Below are 22,577 nucleotides of genomic sequence, written 5' to 3' on the forward strand. Positions count from 1 at the left end.
CGTAGGCCTGGAAGGATTCTTCTTGGGTATCAGAATGCTCAGAATCCCCAGAGGCTTCATCCGAAGAGAGGTAGTCTGCCTGCTCAGTCCTAGGTCTTTTCTCTGCAGGTGGTTGAGAACCCCTGTCCGGATGAGGCTGAGACCCCCTGATAAGGGAAATAAGATCAGCAGCCAGAGACATGATCTGCTTATCAGAAGAAGGGGCCTGGGCAGTAGGTTTAGGATGGGCCTTGGCCTGACTGGCGGCCTTAGCACGTGCAAAGGCCTAGATGGACATGGATACAGGAGGCCTAGCAGCCCCACGTGCAGGCGTAACCTTGTCCACAGAAATGGTGTCGGGTAGATCCAGAACTTCGGTTTCCGGAGGAAAAACAACCGGCACCGGAGAGATCTCAGAGACCGAAGGTCATGTTAACGCTGTGTCGTCAGCCTGGAGCTGTTGATTTACCACTTCCGAAGAGACCGGAGCACTAGCAGAGGGTTTGGGAGTAGCATCGGTAGTGGACGTGGGCCGAGGAGGTCGGTCCCGGTCCTTGCGTTTTTTAGCAGATTGGGTTGTCGGTTGATCCGACGGCATGATATATGCAAAAGATTCACCGAAAAAGTCCTCGGCGAATTCTGCCCGGCGCCTGAGAGTGCGCTTATTAAAGCAAGCACAGGCCGAGACGTCATGGTCTGGGCCCAAGTAAGGAAGGCAGAGAGAATGGAAGTCCTTATGAGGTATTTGTTTACCACAAGACAAACAATTATTAACTTTCTCAATTTGTTCTGACATCGGCTGAGGCAAGAATAAATGTTCCCCAATGGGGTACTTAGCTTTTAGATGACTTCGGTACTGAAAACACAGGAGCTGACCGACCGGCACTTGCGAACTGCTTCTGCTTCGGGCACCGCGCGGCAAGAAAGACTGAAGAAGATGGCATCTGCCGATGCCTTTATACTCCAGCCGTTGTGACGTCGGAGAGGAGGCAACACCGGCCGACGCTGGACCCAGACTTTGGAATTCGGTCGACCGAGGGCTGCCTGAGGCAGGACAACCCATATGTTATGACTGCAGTTGCATTCTTGAAGGACATCTGCCGCAGAATACCAGACAGCTGGCTGCGGAAGGGCAGCAAGGAGGCATTATACAATGCCATCATTTAAGAAAAGTAATTATTTTTTTCCTAAAATAACGTCATTGTATAATAGCAATAACCCACTTCTGGGTGTGGGTAATGCTGGATTTACCCACGGTTGGCTTTGTTTGGCCACTCAGCCTTCGCCCTCATGACCAAACCACACCAACTGTGGGTAAATCCAGCATTACCCACACCCAGGCGTGGGTTATTGCTATATTAACCCACAGATCTTTAGCATTGTCTGTTTCAGGGCAATGCTCAAAGCTCTGTCTATACGGCACCAACCTCCGGTAATCTAGCACACACACATTCCTTGTCCTCAAAACTTGTCAATGCTAGGGCTGCCCCATCTTTTTATTAATGCCTTTGTTTATGATTGCTTTACCCAATCATACATGTCCTTAAGACAGAGTTGGGTTGCCCATACTAACCAGTGTTAACGGTTCACCTTCTACCTAGAGTCTAACCTAGGAATTTTTACCATTTTGCTGCAGCTTAGTTCATTCTGAAATGGCAACACCAGTAACTGATTGGGAGAAAAAGAAGCAGATTAGTATTGGAGAGATTACTGGAGTTGGAACACATGATCAAGCTAAATAAAGGCTTTGTCAGGCATCTACATTTAGCTCTGGTGAAAGACCAGAATAGGATGACCCTGAGAGATTATTAATTTGCTCTGGCACACACAGGTTGGAGATCACCTAGTGGAAAGGTGAATCAGGACACAGCACTACTACGAAGAAAGATCCAAAGGTAACTTTTAGTTATGTACTTACCATAACTTCGGATGTATGGGATCCATCTCGCCTACATTCATGACAGATGGGTTTGGAGCCGATCCATCGGCTCTGACTCGGCAACTTATAAACTAGCACGAAGTCTCTCATTGGCTGGGCTACTCCCTATCCCAGGATGCACTACACCTGCTTCCCCAGATCTTGTTTGTTCGCTTTCATACACCCATGTAAACACAGAAAACACTATTAGTCACTATAACCAACTAAAGTTCTTCAAGAAAGAACGCCAAGAAAAAAGTGACTACAGCTCCTCTAAATCCAAATGGAAGGAGGAAGGAGGGTGGGTACTTGCGATGGATCCCATACATCCGGTTATGGTAAGGACATAACTAAAAGATGTAATGGGATCCTACCTCGCCTACATTCATGACAGATGGGACAGCGCCCCTAGCACCTACATCCCGGGTGGCTCATTGGAACACACTCCTGAGAACTGTGGAACCAAAGGAAGCTCTGCCTCGAGAAACCACATCCAATTTGTAATGAGAAATAAAAGTGTGCGGAGAAGTCCAGGTTGCCGCAGCACAAATATCATCTATTGATAACTTGGAGTGAAAAGCTACGAAGTAGCCATTGCCCTGGTAGAATGAGCCTTGACTGGAAAGGGAAGGTCTTTATTAGCCTGTGAATAAATAAAATGATACAATCTTTAATCCATTTAGATATGGAGGCTTTTGTTACTGGTTGACCCAATTTGTTCGCTGCAAAAGAAACAAACAACTGATTTGATTTCTGCGATTGAGCGGTTCTATTCAAATAAAACGAGTTGTCTATGTACGTCCAATTGATGCAAAGTATATTCTGCTATTGGAGAATTCTGGGAAAAAGACAGGGAGTTCTATAGTTTGTTGCATACAGAAAGAGGAGGCCACCTTTGGTATAAATGCAGGGTTTAATTTCAATGAAACTCTATGCTTGTGAAAAATCAAATAGGAGGATCAGAACAAAGAGCTTGCAGTTCTGAAACTCGCCTAGCAGATGTTATGGCTACTAAAAGGCCGTTTCCAAGACAGAAATTTTAAATCACAAGTAGCAGCTGGTTCGAAAGGACGGGCAGTTAGGGCAGCAAGAACCATATTCAAATCCCAAGGGGGAACAGGCTGAGATAAAGGAGGCCTAAGGAGCCAAGCCCCTTTAAGGAAAGCCTTACAAAGTTTGTGAGACATCAATGAAGGTTCAAAAGAAGCATGAAAATTAGAGATCGCTGCTAATTGAACCTTAATGGTAGAAACTGAAGAGCCCGACTGAAAAAGGGGAGGCCAGAAAATTCAGAACCTCCGATACTGGTGCAGTGAGAGGATCTATACCCCGTTCATGAGCCCAGAAGGCAAACCTTTTCCATTTACTGGAATAAAGTTTGATGGTGGAAGATTTATGAGAAGAAGACAGTATGTGGACCACGTCCAAGAGCATTGTCTCGGACTAAGGATGGAAGTGGAGTAACCATGCTGCCAACTTCAAGGACCTGAGAGACGGATGACGCCGTCCTGACTGGTGAGTCAACAGGTCTGGCACCGGATCCAGAAACCATGGACCTTCTATCGTATGCCTCTGTAGGAAGGGAAACCAAACTTGACGAGGCCAGTGCGGGGCAATCAAAATCATCTCGCTCTCCAAGTAAATAGCCTTCTGTATCACCCTCGGTAGGAGGGGGAACGGAGGGAAGGCATAGAGAAGACTGGGGGGCCAAATGTGAGTCAGAGCGTCCCTGGGAATCTGTCCCTGAGAAGGAAACAGTGTGAAGAACTCTCTGCATTTCGCATTGTGAGGGCTGGCAAACAGGTCGCAGCAAGGAAGACCCCATCTGTCGAAGATTTTCGCAGCTATACTCTGTTTGAGGGACCACTGTAAAAGAATGGTCCTGCTTAATCTGTCCGCAATCACATTGGACTTCCCGTATGTGCTGCCATTAGAAAGCGGTTGGTAGCTACCAGTGCCAAAGTCTCATGGCTTCTCTGCATAGTGGGTAAGACCTGGTTCCACCTTGCTTGTTTATGTACCACACCACCGACATGTTGTCGGATAGGATAGTAATCGGGCCCTGTGGGAGAGCGTGATGGAGAGCTTGGAGTACCAATAGTACCGCCTCATCTCCAGGACATTGATATGCAAATGCGTTTCCTGGATCTGCCATGTGCCTTGGACCGACCTGTCCAGGTAATGACCCCCACCCTACCTGGGAGGCCCGTAGTCACAGTGGCAATGGGACGTTGAGGTATAAAGGCCTGGTCGAGATTTGATTGGAGAAGCCACCAATGAAGATCTCGACGGCAACTTTCCGTGATTATGATTAAGTGGTTCAAGGGAAGTTCCTGATAGGACCATTGAACCGACAGTAGCCATTGTAAAATCCGCATGTGAAGTCTGGCCAAGGGAACTAAAAGTATGGTCGACGCCATCGAGCCCAACAGTTGTAGGATCCGATGGGCCAGGGCTCTTTGTAGGGGGAGACAGGATTTGACTTGATCTTGTAAGACCTGAATTCTTGCTGCCGGTAAATAGGCGCATTCTTTTGTGTCTAAGTCTGCCTATGAAAGTAATACGCTGAGATGGCTGTAGTACAGATTTTTGCAAATTGAACGTGATCCCCAAGAAACGCCCAAGGTGAACGTGGCTCTGAGCGCTTGGAGTAGTAGATGCTCGGAGGTGGCAGTAAGGAGCCAGTCGCCTAGATAAGGAAACACCTGGAATCCCAGACTTCTCAGGTGAGCAGTTACCACTGCCAGACATTTGGTGAACACCCTGGGGCTGTGGTGAGACCAAAGGGCAGTGCTCGAATTGAAAATGACTGGCTCAATGTCTCCTGGACTCTTGAGCTATGGGAATGTGATAGTAAGCGCCCTGGAGATCTATGGAGCACATCCATGCATTTTTTCCAGCAAAGGAAGAATAGATTGAAGAGTGACCATTCGAATTTGGACTTTTACGAAACGATTCAATGAACTGAGGTCCAAAATGGGCCTGAAGTCCCCTGTCTTTTTGGTACCAAAATAACTTTGAGTAAGTTCCTGATCCGATCTGGTCGATGGGGACAGGCTGGATGGCTCTTTTTCTAGCAGCTTTGAAACCTCTAATGCTGCCTGATCCCGCTGACTGGGTGGTACGTCCTGGATTTCCCTTAAAGAAAGGGGGTTTGTTGAAGGGTATGATATATCCTCCGGTAATGATGCACCCACCGATCGCTTGTTATGGATTCCAAAGCTTGTGGGTGCGCCCCGACTGGCTCTGGAGTTGCACAGTCGGGCAACAACTCAGGAACGCTGGTTGTATGAAGAACCACGAAAGGAATCGCGGTCTCCAGAGTCACGGGGCCTCTGCCACCTCTGGGCGGCGTCTTCCAAAATCCCGCCTCTGGAGGGGAATCACTGGGTGGAGTAGAGAAAGACTTTGGGATTTTATAAACCACATTTCCTCCTCTCCCAGCCTTGGGATAAGGCCTGGAAGGAGCGGAAAACGGGCCCCAACGGCAGTCAAAGTCTTGCCCTCCTGCTCGCACCGAGTTAGTGTGTCCTTCACCTTGGGTCCAAACAAAGATGACCCATCAAAGGGGGCGCTAAGGAAGACTTGAAGGCCTCCGTGAACGAACACAAGCGTAACCAGGCTTGCCTCCTGAGGGCAACGCCTGTTCCTTCGGCCGCAAATGAGCCTCATGGACGAGTTAACGATAGAAAAAGGGTAGTCATCTGTGCGCCAACAGTCGGGGCCAGCGCCTCAGGTAGATTACCAACAATAGAGTCATTTAGCTCTTTGAGAAGATCCCTTTGGAGCCTCGTAAAATGACATAAATAGTTCAGCGACCGTAAGGTAAAGGCCGCTGAGGACAGGGTACGCCTCCACCGACTATCCATACTCCTAGAATCCTTATTAGGAGGATGAATAGACGTTGAAGCCTCTGCCACGCCCTGCTGTGTGGCAGAAGCCACCACCAAAGCATCTACAGGCACACCCTTTGTGAGAAATTCCTTCTGGGGGGGGGGCTGACAAAAATTTATTGGGCCTCGCAGGCACCGGTTCCACAGAATCAGGAGAAACCAAATCAAGGAGTTCATCAAGGGCGGAGACACCCAGGAGGCGGAAGGCTGGGCCCCAAAGGCCTTGAGGAAGACTGACTCCTCAGCTGAAGGGGTTTTGGCTTGCCAGTCACCTCTCTGTCTCAGAATCTCCAAGATATCTGAGAAGGAGATATCATCCGAAGATGATTTGGGGACCCTTCTGCGTCATCGAGGTCAGTATCCGATGTAATAGACTCATCTTGGGAGTCTACGTGCTTCCTCTTACACAATTTCTTCCGTGGGGTTCGTCCAAGCAGTTTCGGACGGACCACCCGAAGAAGGGAACGGGGTATCCTCAGGCCCTGGGGCCCCACTGCCGGGGCTGCAACACAACAGAGGCACCAGTCTCCAAATCTAGGGACGGTGAGGTAGAATCTTGTTGAACCGGCAAAGGCATGGCCAGCTCCTCATGGCCTCAAAGGCCGGACCTCCAGAATCCAAGGAGGTCACTGGTCTAGAGGCCACGATGGCACTGGGAATTCCAGCAGCCGATGCTCCGAGAGGAAGACTAGGCACCAAGCACCTAATCCCAAAGTATTCCCTCGGCCCGGCTGAAGAGGTCGCAGTACCAAACCCTGAACCGGAGGACAGGGTAGGAAGCATAGTCGGAGCCGAAGGCCTGTAAGGGGTCTCTGCTCCGACCGTATGGCTCCACATTGCTCCACCACCACCGGCTCCAACGGCTCCGAAGAGGTTGGAGGAGGAATCAAATGTGCTGGAGGGGGGATCGGCTCCGAAGCAAACTGTGCTGGAGCTGAGACCATTTTAGTAAACACTGGCGATTGGAAAAGCCTCTGTAAAACCCTATCCAGGTCCGAATCTGACAGTCTCGAGAATTTAGAGGAGGTAGACACTCGAGAAGACTTTCCTCTCGGCTCCGAGAGAGAAGGGGACCGGCTCCGAAACGGCTCCAATTCTATCGGCGCCGACTCCACCACAGCATGGGCCACCATCGGCACCGAAGGAGCCTTCTTCGGAGCCGAGGGGAAGAGTCTGAGCTGCACACTTCCACCGCTCAAGTCATTGGAACCGATGGAGGTGATTCACCTTCGATACTCCAACTTGCGGCTCAAGGCAATGGAGCCAAGTAGGAGGTATCGAGGCAGACCCTTTTGCCCAAGTCAGTGGAGCCGAGGAAGAAGAGGTCAATTTTGTCTTTTAGAAGTCTGCTCGACGGGCTTGTCGGTGCCGACGATCTTTCTTTTGGAAGCAACAGGAGGATTTAAAGCTTCCTCAAAGGAGGGTTTAATAAGCCCTTTCAAAATCAGCTTGTTCTTGCTCTTGAAGAACCCTAGCGGAGAAAGCATGACAGACACTACATGTCTCCTGCAGATGTTTCGCCCCAAACAATAAACGCAAACTGAATGGCTGTCTGTGATGGACATTTTGTAACTGCACCGAGTGCATTTTTTAAAGCCTGACTTCTGCTCCTTTGACATAAGACAGGCACTCAACAAGCAATAAGACTATCACAAAAAAGCACCAATAAAGAGCGCGAGACACAATGGCACGAGTACTGAGGAAATTTTACCTCAAAAAAGAACACAGTGAACTGACACAGACAATACAATTTCAACGACCCTAAGCCCTCTAATTTAAACGGGCCTAGCCCGAAGAACAACTAACCACAACTTAAGTAGCAGTTAAACAGCAGTCAAAGGTAGGGCAAAGGCCCTCTAACTTAAACGGGCCTTGCCCAACTGAAAAAAAATAAAGTACTAGAAATCACTCAAACACAGACACGAGATATACAAATTACAAAGAATAGCTGTTAAAACAGCTGTTTGGTTAATATATAGAGAAAAACCCCAAGGTCAAAGACCAGTAAAGGTAAAAGAACCACTTAGCTCCAGCCAAGTCGAGACCACGTCCAGCTTGTAAAGCGGCAAACGAGATCTGGGGAAGCAGGTGTAGTGCATCCTGGGATAGGGAGTAGCCCAGCCAATGAGAGACTTCGTGCTAGTTTATAAGTTGCCGAGTCGGAGCCGATGGATCGGCTCCGAACCCATCTGTCATGAATGTAGGCGAGATAGGATCCCATTACATCATAAGATTTTGCCTTTTTATTCTCCTCCCCTTTTGTCACTTGTAAATGTAACCACATCTTATGTTTTAGTATTTTCTTTTGCTATACGTTTTTTTTTTCTTTTCTGTAACATTTTAAAGTACTACACACTGCATCTAGCAGTGATATCTACTTTATAAATATTCATTAGCTAATAGCCATCATGTGCAGTTCCATTACTTCAAACAGGCAACCTGTCAAAGTTACTTTATGTAAGATACAATGAATTTTCATGGATCAGCCATTTTAGGAATGTGCGAGATCTGAAGGGCGATACTATTCTACACTTATGCTTAAGGATGCATTGCCTCTTTTCCCCATACACTGCACCCTCATCAAAAGATGTTCCATTACTGGTGTTAAACTGCTCGTCTACTAGGACAGGGGGTTCAAAAACACTGTCAAAATACTTGAACTGGGAGAAGAAAAAAATTTTTTGACGTACTTTTAAAACATGAGAGAGCACAACAACCAATTTACTCCAAAACACTTCAAACCACTATAAATGAGTGCAGTAAAAACAACTGGAAACTTAATTCACTCGACTACTCAGAGGGCCACAATAATTCAACAATGCTAGAGTTTAAGCCAACAGACAAAGCAGTACACTAAACAGCGACAGCCATCCATAGTTGGTCAGAACTGAAACACTGGGGAATGACTGCATATGAGAAGACATAGACCATATCCAAGTCAACTTCTCTTACTGTTTAGGCATGGGGCTTAAGCTATTCTGTTGACTGCCACCAAGCAAACCTTTGGTGATACTCCACAGTAAAAGGTAGGAGAAAAACTCTTGCAGCCTAATTAACTGTTCATGCCTCAATGTAGGTCAGCTACATTTCACATGGGAGAAGAAAACAACATGGAGAGGATAAAGAAAAGATACGCACACCACTTACATTCAGGAAGAGTGCAAACATACGGACACTGCTCAGAGTAAGGGAAAGGTCAAACATGCTGATATTACACACAAAGGGAAGGGTCAACAAGAGGAGTTAAGGCACAAAGAAACTCCCTAACATGAGGAAGGATTGGAAATATCAATAGTCATAGCGGTTACCACCAATGACATTACTTACACATGGGAAGGACTGAGTACACTGATGTCATTACAAAAGGGAAGGGTCAGAAAATGGCAACATGGGATTTCACAAAATCATGAATTTCAGTGTAGGACTCGAACCTGCAAGCCACTGTTACTCAATGAGATTGCAAGGGAGCAGAAAACACTATCTTCAGTCTACATTACTGTATTCTGTCCCTTAACCAGAGTTCCACAAAAATGCAGAACATGGAAAATGCTTTTTTTTTAATTTTATTTATTTTTTTTTTTTACCAGTGATTTTATTTCAACCAGCAAAGGCAAGGTAAAATGTAGTATAGATCATTTATTACTAATTTGCACAACATGGACAACAGTACAGCAGAGAATCAATTATCCAAAATGAAAGTTATCCAAACACAGCCTTCCAAAGTTTTTGGGTAGGAAAAATCAAAGTCTGAGTTTGTAAACATTATACATATTCACTTGTGTATGTTTTTTTGAGCTTGCACTACAATAATATACTGTACCATTTAGTACTTACAATAAATTTGTTTCATTTTTCTTGTTTAATGTTAATCAAAAACATTTTTAGAAGTTTTTTTATCTGGATCAATTACTTGTTTGAATACCAAACAGTTTGATTATCCGAACTACCCTAGGTCCCAATTAGTTTGGATAATCATCTCTTTCTCCTGTATAATCAATTTCACTTCACTAACCAAGGTGATAACAGTACGCAAAAGCAGAAACATCTCAGATTGCCATCACCTATTACTCAGCCACTGCTTTAAGCACAACCTATGCATACTTCTCACTTACCATCATGAATGCCTTCAGCAAGGAAAGTGCCATAGAAAAGTTGAACCATTGGGTTTTCATTCTTCTCCCTGCGATTGCTACAAGAAATTATACAAAATACTCACATCAGGAAATGGCCCAGTGGGACAGTTGTTCATGTACTTGTCTAAAGTACATGGCTTTCTGCAACTGTGATATATGCATGCTACACTCAACGACTGGATGCCAACAGATGTTTGCTCATTACTCTAGACATATTCAGACAGCCCAATAAAATCAGCCAAACATTTAAACTGGATTATTTGTTTACCTCAGGCTCTTCGGGATTAAGTGGAATAAATTAGAATACCAATTACAGTGATAATTTTATTAAGTAATGCCATGAGTTTGAATAATACATTTCAGTTATTTGAAGACTGGGTAATGGGAGTAAAATTATCAGATTGTTATAGTTACTGAAACTTGGTTATTCTGATAATAAACCTTTTTGTGTTTACCAGGATATAAGTCTTGTCATAGAGTAGGTGAAGGGAGAAGTGGTGGAGTGTATTATTATTCAAGGTGGAATGTCCTTCAGCAAGTGTGAGCCTGATGACACATACGAGATAATTACAGTTAAACTTAAAAATGTGGGATTAAGTGGTAAGATTGGTGTTTTTATAGGGCTCTGAATCAATTATGTAGTAATTTATTGATTTTGTCAATCCATAATTTTACTGATGGAAGCAGGTAATGCTATAGTGTGTGGTGATTTGAATGCCCCAAGTATTGATTTTAGACAGTAATGGGGACAATTTGGTGAAATTATCAAAATAAGCAAAGGTCTAGGTTATATACAAATTGTTTTACTATCAACAGGAACTCATTTTGGATATAGTGTGAGTTAAGAATCAGGAATTAAACTGATGAATATGAGGTTTGAGAGAACTAATTGATTCCTATCATTGTATTTCAAGGATTTGTGAAGGTCTCAAACTGAAAATAGGTTAAAAGAGATGTGCTTATTCTACTCCAGATTAGAATAAAATGAAACATGAGGTAATTAAATGGAACTGAACAGAATCCGTTTGCTCTGTGGATATAAGAGAACTTTGTAATAGGTTTTATATTGTTTGTATTTGTTGACTGAACATTTTGTACCTGTAAATACTAATAAGTTTCAAAAGCACAGACCTCCTTGCTGGAATTCACAAAGGCTGCATAATCAATCACAGAATGTATGGAAAAGAATGAAGAGGAAACCTGGGGAAGGGAGATTAAGTTTATAATAAGAAATTAACTGAGGAAATTATCTAGGAGGGAAGAGGTTTATGAAAAAAGGTTAGCTAGCAGAGTCATTTGTAATAAATACATATTTTTTAATCATTTAAAAAGTTTTACAGACGAGACCTATTTTGGGTGTGAGCAGCAAGTCTATAATGAATTAACAACTGACACTGAGAAGCCAGTACTTATCAATTATTTTGTTGGAAATGGAGTTGGCGTGAGTACTCAGAATTTAACTTTTAACGTGTGCTGACTGCCCGGATATATTTATGCTTGGGCCTGATGTATTGCAAAATAGAGTTAGTACATCTGCAGCAGGGCCTGATGGTATCAGTGGTTTCATCTCGTCTTGTATTTTTAGTGGCATTTCACCTTGTGCGTGCTATTTAAAATAAAAAATATTATTAGTGTTAGGATATGGCCGTCCGTCCCCCGGTTTGGAAACTGGCTTGTATTTTCCTGTTCCAAACAGTAGTATTCCCCATGCTGTTGAAAATTACTAACAAATTAGCCTTACGAATCTTATTAGTAAATGTCTGTGCAGATATTATCTCGCTATATATAGAAAATAAATACCGAACCAGCACAGCACAATTTATTTTAAGAAACAAATGGAGCTGAAAGAAGCAAGTGCTTTCGCTATATTCACATTGCTTCATCAGGCTGACTGATTACACCAAGCACATTCAATTTAAAGTAAAAAAAACAGCCAACTACTGAGCATTCATTAATTACAAATAAAACATTTAACAATCTTAAAGCATAATACAAAAAAACAGAAACTAAGCTCCAAATAAAAAAACAGCAAGTCATAAAAAGCACTTTGATAAACAGCAAATCAATGTCTAAGTGGACGTGCTTTTAAAAAAGGTTTCAGAGATAACACACCATTCAAGTCAGGTGGTTTATCAGCATTAAAAAATAAAATCCATTTCTGCTCAGCTGTTTCCATTCAATTTTTTATGTGCCCTCCTCTCATTCCCCTCATCTAAAATTTCAAGTACCAAAAACTTAAAAATATGCTCAGTTTCATCACATTGCATGTGACATGCCTTTGGTGCATACTATGTTTATGTAGCAAATTACTTTTCCCAATAGGTTTCCTGTATACGCTAGTATGTATATTTCTAAGGTCTGTTTTCTTCACTTTCACATCCAAAAATTCTCTCTTCATTGGAATATTTAAAAATAAACTTAAGGAAGCTTCTAGTACTATGCATATAAGTTATGAAGTCATTTAGCAAGTCCAAAGGGCCAAAGGTCATACAATCAAGTAGGCTAGGTACCTTTACCTGTGGGAGTTGCACAGCGTGTAAATATATCCTTAAAGGTACACACTATATACATCCACACTCTAACTTTAAAATAGAGTTAGATTTTTATGCAGACTGTAAGACAAGGAATATAGTCTATTTTAGTAGTTGTCAAATATGCCACTTTTTAATATAGGTAAAACAAAGGCACCTGAAAGAAAGGGATTTTGGAGCACTACAGGGACATTAAGCAAAAGAAAGAAGCTAATGCCTTAGCACAACACATTTCAGAATATGGACCAGACCATATTTTTAAATAAGTTTTTGGTACCTGAAATTTTAGACGAGGGGATGAGAGGAGGAGGAGACAAATTTTATTTTTTTAATGCTGATAAACCAACTGGCTTAAATGATGCATTATCCCTGAAACCTTTTTTTAAAAGCATGTCCACTTAGACATTGATTTGCTGTTTATACAAGTGCTTTTTATGACTTGCTGTTTTTATGTGGAACTTGGTTTCTGTTTTTTTTTTTTTTTGACACACATTTTTGTATTGTGCTTTAAAATTGTTAAATGTTTTATTGGTAATTAATGAATGCTAAGTAGCTGATTGGCTGTTTTTTTACTTTAAATTGAATGTGCTTGGTGAAATCACTTTTAGCTCCACTTGTTTCTTAAAATAAATTGTGTTGTTCCTAGCTGTGCTGATTACAGTTGCAATTATCTTGATATATTATTAGCTCCTTAGGTTGTGAATATGATTAAAGGCAACATGGATTTGGTGTGGGTCGATCCTGTAGAACTAATCTGTTAGTTTTTTTATGATCACTTGTGAAGGGCTTTGGATGATGAGAATATAGTACATGTCCAAGGCTTTTGGCACTATGTCCCATTATAGAGTATTGAATTATTACTTGAATTAAATAAATTAAAAATTAATGGATATGTAGCCAAGTGGATTGCAAACTGGATGGATGGTATGAGTAGACGTGTTATTTTTCAGATGAGAAGTTGATCATTAACAGTGTTCCCCAGAGTTCAGTATAGGATCCCATACCGTTTGGGATTAAGATTAGTTTTGCTTCTGATGATAAATTTTGGTTGACAAAATATGCTAATGAGATTAAACTTGGTTCATTTATTTCAGAAATATCGTATCAGTGTTCCCTGCAAACGTATTTAGAGAACTACTTAAATGGGTTAAAGGAAATGAAATGTTTATTGTAAAGACGACTTGTGTTATGCATTTTGGCACTGAGAATCCTAATTAGCCCAATGCACTGGATAATATCGTTATTCAAAAGGTTATCATGGTTGGGGATTTGGGGGTAAAGATAGGCAAGTTTTAATAGTCACTTGCTGGATATTATTAGAAGGACAGCACAGTGGCACAGCGGACAGAGTTGTCTCCTCGCACTAAGATGTTTACTGGTTCAATTCTCAGCTGAAGTACCTTCTGTACAGAGCCTGCATATCCTCCTTGTTTTGTGTAGGTTTCCTCCAGATGCTCAAGTTTCCTCCCACATTCCAAAGACATGCAGTAGGTGGACTGGACACACTAAATTGGTGCGTGTGTACATGTGAGTGTGTGGTGTGAAAGAACTACAGCAGCAAGGTTACCCATCCAGTGATGTAAACATTAGCTTTAGTTAGCTGTCACTGTTTTTAGTGAAACCCTAACCCCATATACAAAAATGGGAAAAGGGGTTGTGGATAGTTGGAATGATATTATTTATTATGAAATAAGTAACATTTTCAGGAGTACAGCTTGTAGAGATAGGACAGTTTTGCTTCCCATCTGTAAGACTATTGGAAAGGATTCAAATACATTTTACCAGGAGAATTCAGGGAATGGCTGGGGTGAACTATCATAGGACACAGAGTTGTTGGCCTTGTTCACAAAATACAGATTGGTTAGAGGAGACCTTATTAATATGCATAACTGTTTTAATGACTGTAAACTTGGGAACTGTGAGGGAGTATGTAAAAAAAAAAAAAAAAGTGTGCACTCCTTGAATACCAGAAATAGACATTTGAACAGTATTAAGTAAGACATCTATGTGGAATAACCCTTTTTATGGGACAGCATGTGCATGGTGGAATAAAATTCCTTTAGAAGTGAGGAAATCAGAGACTACTGGATCTTTAAAATCCAATTTGGATTCATGGCTGGGTCAAAGGGTTCTCAACCCAATTTTTTATGGTGGCAATCTCTTTGAAGCCCTTTATTAGGCTTTGGGCTTGGTATCTCTGAACACATGAAACATAATTGCTACAGGAATTAGATGAATTCTTCCATCAGTCTCATCTCGCCAAGAAATGATCTATGCATACATAACTACGCAAGACAATGACATAGAATATGGTTTTGATTTTTCAAATGCAACTTGGGCTGACTTTGGTACCGGATAGATTCAGAGCTAGCTATAGGAATTTAAAGTGCAGTCAGCTCCAACTAGTCCACTACCATAAGACTATTATTAGACTATCAAATGGGAAACATTAAAAGAAATGTTGCAAACCTGCACTTAAAAGTCATGGCCAGTTTTACAACAATGCAGTTGACTGCTTCCATCAGATGAACAGCAGCAGCTTATAAAGACAAAATAACAAAATGTAAGCGGGTGCCAGTCTAGTAGCAATGTATTCGAAAACTACATATTAGAAACCTGAAAAGTAACTAGTAAATCCAGCAACTCAGAAACAGGTGCCAGAGTGACAGCATTACTCTGCCTTGCAGATTTTCTGTTAAATGTTGCAATGGAACACTTGAACATAAAAATGACAATTTTTTTGGATGACATCTGATAAACCCCAAAGTATGTGTGCGCCCCACAAGTTTTCCTTTTTCCTCTTAAGTTGTGTGACAGCAGAGTTAGTGTAGTGTTAGTATTCATAACTAAGGGGATGAAAGTGCTGTTTTTCTTTGTTTCATTGAATAGAAATGTCAAATGGGTTTTGTCTGGTTGAAACTTCAGCCCACTTATACTGTATGGAACATAGTTGTTACCAAAATGATTACCTGCATGAGAGCAAATAAAATCAAAAGGATATGCAGTGAAGTTCACAAAATGAAAAAAGCATCAAGTGTGGAAGCACAAATAATGCATACACTAATGCCTACGGCAGTAAGGTCCCTACACTGCTGGAGCAATGTGGTCTAAAGTTAACTATGAACAACCTGTACCCTGAAAAACCTTGGATCTACTCTAATCATTTAAACTTTTATACTAAATGAATGAACAAGTTGCTAAAATACATGAATGCTCATGAGCTGTCAATGAAAAGAATGAAAAGCGGCACTTTGATTAGTGATTCTTAACTACAAGCAGGTGCTGAAAAGTTCTAAGCCCATCCAAGAAGGGAATATGGAGCCATGAAACTTGCAAGTTATTCAGCATTCTCCCCAAAAGCTCAACACACTTGTATATCATGTCTGAAGTTTCTGTAACCCTGCCAAAAAAAAAAGTAGTCTGATCCCTGGTCACTGAAATACTGCTCCGCTGCAGCAATCACCTCTGAATCACTTGAAAATGGCTGTCCTTTCAAACTGTTAAGGTCTGGAAACAGGAAATAATCACATGGAGCAAGATCTGGTGAGCAGGGTGGATAGTCTATGCACTCAACCGTCAATTTAGTCATTCGTTTTTTTTTTGCCAGTCTTGTGAACAGGTGCATTGCCTTGCAAAAAGTGAACTCCTTTCCAAAACTTCCCTTTCCTTTTCCTTTCAATGACTCTTAATTGGCACAGCGAGTTACAGTAGTATTCTGCATTAACCATTTGGCCCCTTGGAAGATAGTCCGTCATTACAACACCTTCCTGATCCTGAAACATTGTGGTCAAGACCTTTCCTGCTGACTTTCGGGTTTTGAACTTTGGCCTTGGGGGAACCTGAGAACTGCCATTGCATGGACTGTGTTGCCTAAGGATCATAGTGGTGTAACCATGCTTCATCAACTACTCGTTCCAAAAAGTTGGCACCAGCCTGACGAAAATGCCACAAAATCAACTTGGAAGTGTCCACTTTACGCATTTTCCCATCGGCATTCAAATATTTGGGCACCCACTTGGCTGACAGCTTCTGCATACATGGATTATGAACCCATTCTGCATACATGGATTATGAACCCAAGTTCCTTGGATATCTGTAGTGTCTCAGCAAATGTTTTACAAGATATTCACCAATCTGTCAAAATCAGGTGATGGACATGAACAATTTCAGGAGTTGACACAGTTTGAGGCCTCCCAGAATTTGCTGCATCTTCGGTCTCAAAATCTCCACACTGAAAGTTTGCGCACCACTTCTTCACAGTTGAGTAAGAAGGGCACTTGTCAATCAATGTTTCCATCATACATTCATGGATTTTCTTTGGAATTTTTTTCTGCAGGAAGAGGAACTTTGTGATGGCTCAGAGTTCTACACTTGAAAACTACACACTTCGTTGACATGGTTCAATCAATAATCTGAAACAATGCCAACACATAGCATTACAATTCTGCAAACTGGCACTTTACAAGATGAAATAACTCTCCTTTCAGCTATAGAAGAAAAATAACGCTCAGAATTTAGAAAGTTGGTTGGGCTTAGAAATTTTCAGCTCCCCACCCAGTTATCAGACATTTAAAAATGGTTTTGAAGTAGTTTCACAAGCATATCATGATGCGGATCTCTATATATATATATATATATATAAAAAAAAAAAAAAAAAAAAGGGTTAAAAAATAATCATGTGACTTTGCCAATTTATTTTGCTTTAGTTTTGATAAACTGTTACATTTGTTTGCATGAAAAGTGAAACATGGAAATACAGAGCACAATAAGGACAGTGCTACTATACAAAAGGCCTATTGTTTGAAGAGATTACAGTTCCAAGACAACACTGTGCTAAAATGAAAACTGTTAAATATTCACCATACATCAGAAGGAATAGCGTAACTGACAAAGCACACAGTACATTTCAAAAATTGAACCAAGAAGCAGTCAAGGTACCCTGGAAGAAGAAAACGGTTCAAATGTAGACCACAAACTGGTTTAATGAGAATTAAAATACATGAACGCACTTCCAGATACAGTGTTTCTGTCATATTTAGTCAACTTCAGTCAACTTCATCAGGCACAGAGTGTAACAAAATAAACTGACCTTTATATATTTCCAAGTACTTCCCTATTCAAGACCACCACCAATAAAAATTCTCTATATTATATTGCCAAATTACACATAAAAAAGAAACATAATTATTTAAAATATGCCGCGGTGGTGCAGTGGTAGCATTGTTGCCTCACAGCAAGAGGTTCTCCCATTCGATTCTTGGCTGGAGTGCGGGGAGTGCCTTCTGTGTGGAGTCTGCATGTCCGCCCTCGCGGTTGGGTGGGCTTTCAAAAGACGTGTAAATGGGTGTGTGTAAATGGGCGTGCCTTCATTGAAGGTTGAACGTCGAGCTGGCACCACGGCGTTCGTGAAAATCTACTGCCAATTATTAGTGGACCGGAGTTCCGCTGTGGCGACCCCTAACCAGGAAAAGCCAAAAGACAACACTGAAGAGTATTAAAAAAACTCCTGGTCTGTAGCACACATATTAAAATGCTCATCATATAAGACACGCATGAACAGTTAAAAAAAAAAAGTGTTTAAAAAATGCATATATGAAACCAAATTAAAATATTTTAAGTAGTCACTTGTTTTTTTTAAGTTCACTTGTTTTTAATACTCTTCAATATTTTAAATAATTATGTTTCATGTGTAACTTGGCAATGTAACAGAGAATTTTTATTGGTGGTGGTCTTGAATAGGGAAGTACTTGGGAATATATGGGGGTGGGGGTGTAAATGAAGTACACTTCTTTCGAAACATGCATCGGAGACTGAAGGTTAAAAATACCTGACAGGATAGGTCTGATATAGCGGTTCCAACTGAAAATGCAGGCTAGACTGATCAAGACTTTAAGAAAAAAGAAAACAGAAAAAGATACGGTGGTTATTAAGGCAAACTAGAACTAGACTCTCTTGCTAAGAAAACTATGTAAAATGGGCAAGGATGCAGGGAGGAGAAACGGATTAATATCTCAAAGTGACAGTCTCAGTGACAGATGACTAATCATACACTAAAAACACAGTAGAAGAATTAAAAAAGAACATACTGTTTGATTCACATCACTGTTCATTGACCCCATTTATTTATTAATAAATTTGATACTTCTGAAAGCTCAAATAGGCAGACGTGCAGCAAGAGCTTTAGATAGTGCTCAGATTGTATACTACACAAGTGCTGCAGGACAAATGCTTACAAATCAAGCTATGCATTTATAAAACTGCCACTGAAATGGCAGTAACTTAACAGATTATGATTAATCTCCTTTTAAACTGACAAAAGGAGAAAAACGGCTAGGTGTACATCAAAGAAATAAACGCCTCCTGTGTAACAAGTTATTCAAAAGCACAAAGATGTCAGGCTTCAAATGATATATATCATAGCATATTAACTAAACGTTTAAAACATTTGTGTGCATGTGTACGAGTAAGGGGAAGAGTATCCACACAGAGCAATACTGTGCCTTGCACTGTAAAATTTCAGACACAGATATGGCACTTATTGGAGTCTCAAAAGTATATTTTTGGACTAACTCAGCTTAACAGACATTCAGTTTCTTTTCTGTACAGGCAGTCCCCGGGTTACGGACATCCGACATGTGGACAACCCATAGATAACAACAGGCTGCCGGAATGTCTGAAACAATGTGAAAAATAAAAATCCTTAATGGTGCCCAAATCTTACCTTGAAGATAAATTATGCTGTACTTTCTTTTTCCAAGTTCGTGAAGCTGCTTGCACGTTTTGTTAGAGCAGTTACTTCCACCTTCACACAGAACAAGAGAAACGATTGGTTAAGAGATCTCTGTGTTGGCAATCTGAATGGTCAAGACTGCCATCTTGTACAGTACAGTTTTAAAGCAGTTACTGTACCGTACTTTAGTTTTCTTCCCAAAATATTACATTTCCCACATATTGTAGCACTGCCACTGTGCGGAGTCTGCTGTGCTCCCCACTCCATTTACCAATTCACAATTTATAAATGGCAACTGAGATATATGCTCCAGTTCTAACTGCAATGTATTTGTTTATAAATGTAATAGGGCCAAGGACATTTATTCCCTCTGTACAGCAAAACATTTTAAGCAAAAAGCCAATGCTAATGAACAAGAGCTAAGAAATCAGTCTGTTACTGTCACATCTACAAATATGCATTTGCCGTACCCATTACGGCGATGGCTATGACCTCATTCATGTAATTGCGTTGTCGCATTTGACCTTTGTTTCTAATTGTTTGAGAAAAAAAAACAGAAGTGTTGTGAAGTTGCTAAAAAAGCACAGGCTTGTCTTCCCCTCCCTAAATACACAAACAAAACAAGAGACTGACTTACAAAAAGTGTGAGTGTATTATTAGTACAGGGGCTTTGCAGTGGTCCTGAAATTTGCATTAACAGCTGTGGTTGAGAGTCATCCTTCCCTGTCCCACAGGTAATCCAGCAATTTACCCTCTGGGCGGACATATACAGTGGGGGGTGCAGCAGGTTGCCAACCATTAATTATGAAATAATGCAGGGGTCGCTAGTCGTATTTCTTAATGGCATTTCTTGAGTGGGAACTTGGAAGGTAACAACATATTTAGTGGTACTGACTAGAAGCGTCTCTTCTGTTGCTGCAGACCAAGTAGCAAGACATTTTTAAGACATTATTAATATTCCTCTGGTTACGTGATTATATGTTTTTTTTTTTTTTTTTTTTTTAAAGAACGTTGTCAGTGCACACATGCAATTAGTTTTTCAGTGCTTCTCGATGTGGTACTACATCTTTGAATGGTGACATTTTTTGGAGGAGTGATGGCAGCTACCCAAGTGTGTATTTGGCATTAGGTGTTAACTACATTTCGACAACTATCCAAGCTTTGAGAGAAGTCAAACTGTGCCAGTGTTTAAGAGGAGGTGACATGCATTATTTGCTGATGATGGCAACATGACTGTGATGAATTTACAGAATATAGTCTTGCCACCAATAAAGAGGGATTGACAACCTGCTTATAAACTTGATTTTGATAGCACCAGAAAAAGTTTTGTATGTATGCCGAGTGATGATTGGGCTCACTTAGTCTTTGTTGGATATGCTTTATTAATCTTGTGGTTACTGCAACACTTGTTGTATGCTATCAGCATTCCTTTGTCACTGTTTTTTTCCTCACAGTTGACATATCAACTCATTCATATGGGGTGCCATCAAAATGATTTCATTCTTTGGTGACTGGAAAGCTGAAAGCTCACGACTTGGTGTTTTAGATTTTGGGTCTTGGAAGTTTTTGGGGACCACAGTGTGGTGCTTAATCTTTCTTTTTTTTTTTCAGTCCTGAAAGTCTTTTCCATTAGCCCTTGTACTGGATTGTTATTATTACAGTATACAGTATTATGCTTTAGAAACACTTCCAAATAAAAAAAAAAATCTTAAGTGCAAAGTAAAATAAATACCAGACTGAGGCAAACATTTGACTAAGTGACATTTAATAAAAAACATTTGTATGTGTTTTGACTTTGTACAAATCTGACTTAAGGACAGACTAAAAAAAATGGATCTCGTCTTTAACCCGGGGACTGCCTGCACCATTAATTATCTCCAGTTGGCATAAGCCTGCCAGAGCACAGGTTTAATACTCCACAAAGGATAAAAAACAAGTATATAAAACACCTATACTTGTTTTTTATCCTTTAATGGAAATCTACCTGTTCCTCTCTTCTTATTATTGTGCGGTCCGCTTTTTTAGCAGTTCTTAGTTTGTTTTTGTTTGGTTTTTTGATAAGCCTGCCAGAGGCTCACCATCTGGCTCCATATACTATCAAGCTGTAGATGGCATCACCCCAACTAGTCATCTATAGGCTGCTTGCGCTGCCTGTTTCATGTTGCTGTCAACCAAAACATTTTCTAATACATTTCCAAAGGAAGAAATCACAAACACGGAAATTCTGAATAGCAGAAATAACATCAACATTCACCATTACAGCACAAAGGCTGTGTTTGAGTGTGAGTGCACACACATATCTATAAAGGTCAACTTCCACTACTTCTCATCCAGAGATGAGCAGAGAAAAGATGACTCCTCCTCACTTGCAGACATTCTGCTATTATGTAAAAAAAAAAAAAAAAAAAAAGTATTTAAACATGCAATCTTATTTGCCACAAACGTGTCCCGTAAAAGCATCTGATGCAGATTATTATGTGTACATAAGCTGACAATACACCATCTCTCTCAATGTCCCTAATTCTGCTTCATGTTTCTGCTCTGTTGCTGATAATTTCTTTTTATTTTCTGGTGAATTCTTGAAGCAGTCATACTACAGCTCAGAAAATAAATGTTGCTGCAATTTTTTTTTCACTTCTCTGCCCTTGATATGTACCATCATTAGCCCCTCCATGGCCAATCAGCCCACTCATTCTCCATCATCAGGACAAGGAACAGTTGGCAGGGACCATCATTTAGACAGCCATCGAAGTGGTTCAGGTTTGCTCCTTACTTTCCCCAATCCCCAAAACTCATGCACCTGGCAAGGACAGGGAATGGGTGTGCAATAGGATAACAATGGTGGATAACCCCTCAATTCCACCAAGTCTGTTCCCTCCAGGCATCATCTCAGTCAGGAAATTAGAACTCTTCCCTCTCCCTTGGGACAAGCAAGCAACACCACTTCACCCTCTGAACCCCCCAGACTGACTTTTTCAGTGTCAAGGCTACTAGTTGGATCCTGGATGCCTGGGATGCAGTCGGGAACCATGCCGCACCACATAGCCAGGCATGCTGACACAAAACTTACTATTCTATTAACTTTTTAAGTTAATTTGAATAATATTTAAATATTGTCCCTGATTTGGGTCCTTTGTCACCCCATTATTTTTTGCTTTGTCCAGAATTTATGCACACTGCTGTAATTATTATTACAGTTTCCTTGTAAATTGCAGCTCTTAAATACAGGGTCCAGTTCAGTCTGCCATCATTCCATGACAGTACAATGTATATGTCATATGCATCAGCAATCCTATCACTGAGATACCTGAACAAGACAAAAGCATTACAAACTTAGTACCAGTAACTCTTTATCAAACTACCAAAAGTGAAAACAGAGATACAGAAGGAACT

General features: G+C 41.2%; 1 protein-coding gene across 4 annotated transcripts in view; it reads right to left on the bottom strand.

Annotated features, from left to right (window-relative positions):
• USP28 (ubiquitin specific peptidase 28) overlaps window positions 1–22,577 on the bottom strand; it is a 732,083-nt gene that overhangs the window by 414,001 nt on the left and 295,505 nt on the right. For all 4 annotated transcript variants that reach the window (XM_044081073.1, XM_044081072.1, XM_044081070.1 and 1 more), the window contains one exon: window positions 9,903–9,979. In XM_044081073.1, coding sequence (XP_043937008.1) covers window positions 9,903–9,979 — 77 coding nt within the window. The remainder of the gene's footprint in view (window positions 1–9,902; window positions 9,980–22,577) is intronic.

This window comes from Protopterus annectens, chromosome 8.part0 (assembly GCF_019279795.1).
Source record: "Protopterus annectens isolate FY-2018-M chromosome 8.part0, PAN1.0, whole genome shotgun sequence".
In the NCBI taxonomy this organism is placed as follows: Eukaryota; Metazoa; Chordata; order Ceratodontiformes; family Protopteridae; genus Protopterus; species Protopterus annectens.